At 47.5% G+C, this 7,855-nt stretch overlaps 2 protein-coding genes across 2 annotated transcripts; one reads left to right on the top strand and one right to left on the bottom strand.

The window, feature by feature from the left end:
• Positions 1-2,348: 2,348 nt before the first annotated feature.
• On the bottom strand, positions 2,349-5,984 carry SARC_10369 (hypothetical protein). The gene has a single exon (XM_014295592.1). It carries the CDS (start codon positions 5,747-5,749, stop codon positions 2,735-2,737), a length of 3,015 nt encoding a protein of 1,004 aa, XP_014151067.1. The 5' UTR covers positions 5,750-5,984; the 3' UTR covers positions 2,349-2,734.
• Positions 5,985-6,175: 191 nt separating this feature from the next.
• Positions 6,176-7,684, top strand: SARC_10368 (hypothetical protein; the record flags this gene model as incomplete). Its single annotated transcript, XM_014295591.1, has 2 exons — positions 6,176-7,001; positions 7,628-7,684. Exons 1-2 carry the CDS (start codon positions 6,300-6,302, stop codon positions 7,682-7,684), a joined length of 759 nt encoding a protein of 252 aa, XP_014151066.1. The 5' UTR covers positions 6,176-6,299.
• Between the last annotated feature and the right edge of the window lie 171 nt (positions 7,685-7,855).

Below are 7,855 nucleotides of genomic sequence, written 5' to 3'. Positions count from 1 at the left end.
ATATATATATATATATATATACTATATATAGTATACTATATATATTATTATTATATATATATATATATATATATATATTTATATATATATATATATCACAAAATACACCCGCCGGCAACAAATACAGATAATATAGGATGATTAACACACCTATGATGGCGGTGTAGGAGCCATTCAATATTTGATCCTGTCCTAAACCCCAAAACCCTATGTGGCCCGCAATGTTAGGTTCGATGCATATAAGCTGGTTGTTCATATACATGATAATATGGAGAAGACAGACAAGACATATAGCCCATACGGACAGTAAGTAAGGACACATGCAGGTGATCATATACACTGGAGTCTCTGCACATGAATGTTCCATTACAGATGCAGTTCACAGACAAACAAACGTATTTGTGTACAAAACTTATCAAACAATACATCTGTGCACGTGATGCCTATCGAGTTGTATGTAGTACAGTTTGGCCATAAACACTTTACAGCCGGAAATATTGAGGTAAAAGGAAACCAGCCCAAATCTGCATTCATAGCCGACGATTAAAGTTAGTCTATACATATCAGATTGAACTAGAAAAATGCGGATCTGTCCTGCATGCATGTGTAAATGCATGACCAAACACCTTAATTAGGTGTGAAGATGCACCTGATCTCAGGTGGGGTAGGTATTTATGCGACAAAGCAACACAGATCTATCCGTAGCAGAGCAAAGCTAGCGTGGATATCCACAACGCATATGTTCCATTCGTAACACCTTCTTGGTAGTCATTTGTGTGTGAATGGAATACATACATTGGTGTATACCTATATATCCACCTGCGCAATCTTATTTCTGTGAAAGCCAGATATATATACCCGTCCCACAATCTACAGCAGTACTCTCTAAAATGGACACTATAATCGACTGCCATTCTAAGTGATGCTTTCAACTAATACAATTGTATACAATGATTAGGGTAGTCGCAGTACATTGTATACAATTATTAGGGTAGTCACAATACACAGCATCTCCACTTCGTGGTTCGTTCATCCGAAACAACAGAAACGGCAACGCATTCGACCAACACACATGATATAACCGACAACACAACACACACGTACACCGTTATACATCAACCCCCCAACCATACACGCTAAAGGGGTGCTACATTCGAAATCAATCTAAGACCATATGCACACACCGATTTATTAATCATATGACGATAATTGGCCTTTAAAGCCAGCAAGGTACACGTACCTGCACCTGTCCTAGAAAAGTGTACTTTAGGGCTTATCTCCAAGTCATCTGATTGGCAGATAAGCGCCAACCCCTGAGGTGGCCCGAGCGAAGACCCATCACTGTGAGCATTTCTACACAGCGCAATATAAATAGTGCTGGACAAACGGCCATCACTACAACCATGCATCACGCATACACTTTAAACACATAGGGTATCATATATACACTAGAATGAAGTCAGTAATTTAGTACCATGTGGTGCAGCAATCATACATTCACAGGGTATTGCACTCATGAAACATACATCAGTTGACTCATATGATATGTCGGCTGTTGCTATTCATTGATTCCAATGATATAGACAGACAACAGTTGACTCATATGATATGTCGGCTGTTGCTATCTATATACACAAGTGATTTAGACAGACAATAGTTGACTCATATGATATGTCGGCTGTTGCTATTCATTGATACAAATGATATAGACAGACAACAGTTGACTCATATGATATGTCGGCTGTTGCTATTCATTGATTCAAATGATATAGACAGACAACAGTTGACTCATATGATATGTCGGCTGTTGCTATCTATATACACAAGTGATTTAGACAGACAACAGTTGACTCATAAGATATGTCGGCTGTTGCTATCTATATACACAAGTGATTTAGACAGACAATAGTTGACTCATAAGTTATCTCGGCTGTTGCTATTTATATACACAAGTGATTAAGAAAGAAAACAGTTGACTCATAAGATATGTCGGCTGTTGCTATTTATATACACAAGTGATTTAGAAAGAAAACAGTTGACTCATAAGATATGTTGGCTGATGCTATATATTTATATATATATACAGTAATATAGACAGACAGCAGTTCACGTACCTTTGCGTGTTTATTGTCAGTCCTATGCCACACGAAAGGATCCCAAGCGTCACAAACATCACCGCATGAAATTTATTGAGATGTATCGCATTCCTTATCAGTCAGCATGGTAGTCTGTAGCTGATTGAGTTCACTTTTCAAAGCTATTACTTCCCTAAGGTATTGTGGTCCTTGCAAATGGCCTATAACAACGCATAAAGGGTTTTAGTGCTTTAGAGTTTTAGCATTATAGTGGTTTAGACTTTTAGAGTTTTAGGGTTTCAAGGTTTTATGATTTTAGAGTTTAGGGTTTAGAGGTTTGTTGTCCCAAGACGTCTTTCGACGCATATTGCCGACACAGGTCAAGATATGATCCGCCCGGAGTGTAGACACACTTCGTATGGAGGGGTATGTGTATACCATCTGGTGTGCGTACGACAACTTGTATGATTGTACCATGTAATGGACAATGTGGTGAGCGTACGACAACTTGTCGTATGCACGTACAAGGCGATGGATAATGGATCCAAGGCCGCTTGCTTACGCACACCTTCGCGATACTGCAACGAGAAGCTCAGAGAAGCACACTCTCTCACTCTCCACGCAGCTTATCAACCCATTAATGTACAAACCATGTACACCTACAACACCACAGGGGGAGGTTGGCCCCCAATAGACCCCTTGGCGGCCACGGAACGCCCCGTTCCCTTACCGGGTGCCTTCCACTTGGGCACATGCCTGGTAGTCGCCGCGCGCTTGTCGTCTCCCGTGAGTCTCTTGCGCATCTCCGGTCGCTCATACCCATCCACATCCACTGTATCCACCACCCCCCACTCGGCCTTCAGCGCCTGCCTGTCCGCGATGCGTTTGTCGTGCAGCACTTGCACGTTGAGGCGTCGGCGTTCCTTCTTGTACGTGTGCCAGCGTATGCCTGGCTGTCGCATGCGCTTGGCGTGGCGTATGGCCTCTGCGCTGGCTGTGCGCCGTTGTCGCGCGGACTCTTCGTACGTCACTTCCGCCACATCGTCGTCCGCGTGCGCCCCCACAGCGTCTGGATGTGCCTGTAGCGCTCGCGTGGCGTGACGTGGGCCGTGTGAGGTGTTGATGGGCTTGAACTCGGTCATCATGGCGTCTATGGTGGCCACCTGCACGCGTGAGATCCACGTGGGGTCGATGCACTCGTTGAGCATGTCCTGGTGGTGGATCCACAGCGCAAAGGTCTCGTCCTTGCCGCGCTCCTGCGCCATCATCATGCAGACGTCCGGAAGACTTCGGGTCAGGTGCGGCCCGGCAATCTCGTTCTGGTCCCAGAACCGCGTCAGTATAGGGCCTAAACTGTTCCATTTCCTGGCGTGCGCGTGGGCGTACAGGCACGCAGACACCGTCTGACTACGCAGGGGTATGTTCTGCTTCACCAGCGACGCATAGACGTTGGTGGCCTCGTGGTACATGTACAGGTAGCTCAGCGCCTGCACTAGTTTGTAGTGCCCGTGTTCGTACATGGCCCAGTGTTCGCTGCCCAGGTCTTCACGGCCGTCTCGCGGGTCGGTAAACAGTCCGTGCCTATTCTGCGCGTCCCGGAATGTGTCGATGACATCCATAGCGGTACGCTCGGAGCGCACTTCGGGGTACTGTGGGTCCAGCAGAGTGTCCATGCGCTGGCAGATGAATTCGTAGTCGCAGGTGATCTTGTCGGCCTTGAGGCGTTTGTACAGCACATTCTGCCCCTTCAGATCAGCGACGTTGTACACGACCTTGTACGTGGCCAGAGTGGGCCGCAGGTCTTTGCGCCGTTCTATGAAAGCTCGGTTAGTCATCTCGTTGAGCATACTATACGCCTGTACTGCGTCGTCGTGCTCCGGGTTAAGCCTGCGGCCGTGCACAAGCGCTTCCATGCATAGCGTGTACACATCGGCTGTGGCACGTTCTCGCACATGCTCGAGGTTGAAGAAGGTGAGAGCATGGTCCCCCCGGCGCCGCTTGTAGCAATCCTTGAACACATACGTGACCGTGTCTAAGTTGTACGGGATGCCTCGGAGCTTCATCTCATTGACCACATCAAACACGCGCAGCGGCGACTTGCGCTTGGAGATACACTCCAGCAGCAGGTTGTACGTGCGCTGCCGAGGCTCATCGATGAACTTGGTGGCGGGTCTGTCGGTGGCCCATATAAAGGCCTGCTCAGCCCAATACACCATGTCTATCTGCGTGAAGGTCTCCATCAAGTCCTCTAGCTTGGTCAGCGAGTCGGGCAGGCGCCGGAAGTGTTTGATATGCGTGTTGCACACCTGGAATAGCTTGCGAGAAACATTCACGGCGTCGGTTAGGGGCATGTACTTCACTGCATCCACGACCGTGTACATGGCCTCTGTATCCACCCCCTGGCAGTCGGGGTTGTCCTTGAGATCGCTCAGTATCTGCAGCATCAGGAACCAGTTGTGTGAGCTGGCGGCCACACGTAAGTGCTCGTGCACGTACGCGTCGACCACAGCCTCTTTCGTGGCTGAGGACTGTGTGTGGGGTACTGTGTGTGAGTGTGATGCAGTGTGTGTGTGTGGTACCCTCTGTGTGTGTGGTGCTGTGTGTGTGTGGGGTACTGTGTGTGAGTGTGATGCAGTGTGTGTGTGTGGTACTCTCTGTGTGTGTGGTGCTTTGTGTGTGTGTGGTACTGTGTGTGTGTGTGGTACTGTGTGTGTGTGTGGTGATGTATGTGTACGGTCAGAGCCCCCTTCGTATGCATCTACGTCTAATTCGCTGTGCGTTGCAGCAGTTGCCTCAGCCGCTACACGACCCGCATACGCCTCGCGTGCAATTGCCATGCCAGATGTCTCTTGTGTGCTTTCGTGTACATCTCTGCCATCCCTGTGTGCGTCTGTCATATTCATATCCGTTGCATGCGCCTGATGTTCCTCACTGTCACCCTCTAAGGCACGGTTGGTTGCTTTTTCCCCGTGCGATCCATCACCACCCTGCACACCGTTGCTTTGAGACATTGCAGCTTCCTGTCGTCTAACCGGCCTGTCTTTAGAAGGCTGTGCGCCCCCACTATAACCAGGATCCGTGGTTATAGTATCTGCCTCATTATCTCCACCTATACCTATGTGTGGTGTAGATGCCTGCCCGTCCCTGTGTAAAGCACCCACTCTCTCTACTGGTTCCAGCAAGTCCTTTGGCGTAATCTCGCGCTGAGCCATCCACCTGACCATTCCATCCATTGCAGTAGACGACCGTTTCACGGCAGCCTTCTTGCTGTTGTGCCTGTTACTACTGCGAGCATCTCCACCATTCGATTCACTCATGTGTGGTGCATGTATTCTGTCCTCCATTTCGCCCGCACTCGATGTGGTGTAGAAGCGTGTTCTCCTGCTCATCTTGTGTGGCTGCAAGCGTGCACCCTCTGGCATTGCACAGTTATAAAGCGGCAGTCTACCTGAAAGTCCCCTGTCATCAGTTTCAGAGCTGTTAACAACACTCCGCCTGGATATGTTCACGTACCCCTGCATACATCTGCTTGACGCATCTCTTCTGAATGTGCCGAGGGACGGGCTATATGTAGCGATGGCGTATGTATTTGCCGCAATGCAATTCTTGTGCATAGCACAACACATGTGAACGCGCACGACAGCGCCAGTTATTGCACAGGCCATGTTCGTCATAGCAACTAACAATCTAATCTCCGTTGCGTGTAATTCTAGCAATTTCCCTCGATAAAGGCGAATAGGGAACGTATGATAGCACCGACTCCACTGAACAACTACCGGAGTCGCATAGCACTCATACTACTGCTGTATTGTATCGCCGAGCATGCGTGCAGCTGACTCTCTCGCACAACTACACTGATAGATGACCTCTGCTGATATGTCTCAGCACAGTTGCGTAGTTGTATTAGTCTGTTTGTTCAATGTAGGAGGCTATGGTTTTTTTCATTCGTATATATTGAACTTCCGGAAGATCATGTTATAGGGATACCGACGGAACACCATGCGCAGGGTTTAGGGTTTGGGGTTTTGCGCTCTCGAATTATTTCACGAGAGGCTATGAATCATCAGATATCACATCTATCTTGCGTTGCAATATGGAAAGTCTGTACATGACTGTGCTGGCTTATATTTACGTCGATGAAGATACGACTACGCTGCATCAATACACACACGTAGATATATAAATATATATATTTCTATATACAAATATACATATCAAGTGATCATGACTGTCAACGAGACACGTATCAGCATTGCTGAGCGCAGACGGCGAGTGTGTATTATTGGTGCCGGTGCGGGGGGATTGATCTCATGCAAGGAATTGATTGACCAAGGTCTAGAGGTCGTGGTGTATGAAGCAGCGGAGTGTGTTGGTGGCACATGGGTATTGCGTGACCAGGATGGAGGTACAAGTACAAGTTATAGTTCAACGGGTTACGGTAACCGAGGACTGGATGTAAATCAGCATTCGTCCATGTATGATGCATTACACACGAATCTGCCCAAAGACCTGATGAACATACCTGGTTTCACAATGGGAGATGATCACACTGAGCGGTATCCCCATCGCACTGTGGTCAGAGACTACTTACAGGACTACTGCGATGTATGTGGTTTGGCTGCGCATATCCAGTTCAACACCACCGTGACCCGCGCGGAGTACATGGGAAGTAGTGTTGCATGCAAAGACGCAGAAATACACAAACTATACTACTGCGACAGACAGTGGAGTGTGCATCTCCTCACCAATGTAGATGGAGTTATCGAGGAGCGCGTAGAACGCTTCGACGCCATTGTCAGTGCGAATGGGCACTACTCACAGCCGCGGCTGCCCACAGGGAGTCTAGGCCAGCAACTGAAGTCACACTACACGGGGAGTGTTATACACAGCCACCGCTATAGACGGCCCAATGGATATGAGGGAAAGGTCTGTGCGCTGTTGGTAACGGGTTGTTCAGTTGTTTTGAACGCGTTTGAATGGTAGTTTGGATGGTTGATAGCAAGGCTTTAAGGACATGTGATGGGGATGGATTGGTTCGAGGGGTAGTACGTACGCCATATGTTTACGTATTGAACTATTGTACAGATCAGTGGCCACTGGACAAAGTATCGTTAGTGATACTTATACGTATGCCCACAGTGCTAGTTGTATGCAACCTGTTGTATGTGCTGCATTGTATGGGCGAACCATGCGACATGAGCATGTGTCCTTTTCACCAAGTACGCATAGTTTTACAGCCTGCCACTGTTTTAATGAATGTATGGTGTGTTCAATGCAAATGATACAGACGTGAATGTGTGGTGAATAGTACTAACATACATAGTACACACCATCACCTGCATGAGATGAATAGTACTAACATACATAGTACACACCATCACCTGCATGAGATGAATAGTACTAACATACATATTACACACCATCACCTGCATGAGATGAATAGTACTAACATACATAGTACACACCATCACCTGCATGAGATCAACAGTCTTCACAACCGACCCGGCAGGGACACAATGTCGTTTTGTGTAAACTAATGCGCTCATGCCAAGGATATCGCATTCCAACCAACCACCACGCAATGTTCACTTCACCACAACGGTGACTAGAAGAGAAAGACAAGACAAACCCCGCATGCATACAATCACTCTCTTGAGATTAGATGTGTTTGCTGATATTCCCTTTCCGCTGCATTGCTTTGGACCAAACACACATGGTTACGAAAACATCGTTCATACAACACTACACAACACGACACGACACAACACAACACAACACAA

The sequence above is a fragment of the Sphaeroforma arctica genome, assembly GCF_001186125.1.
Source record: "Sphaeroforma arctica JP610 unplaced genomic scaffold supercont1.1223, whole genome shotgun sequence".
NCBI classification, from domain to species: Eukaryota; class Ichthyosporea; order Ichthyophonida; genus Sphaeroforma; species Sphaeroforma arctica.
The sequence above is the reverse complement of the archived record's forward strand: the minus strand, read 5'-3'. Positions and strand labels throughout refer to the sequence as shown.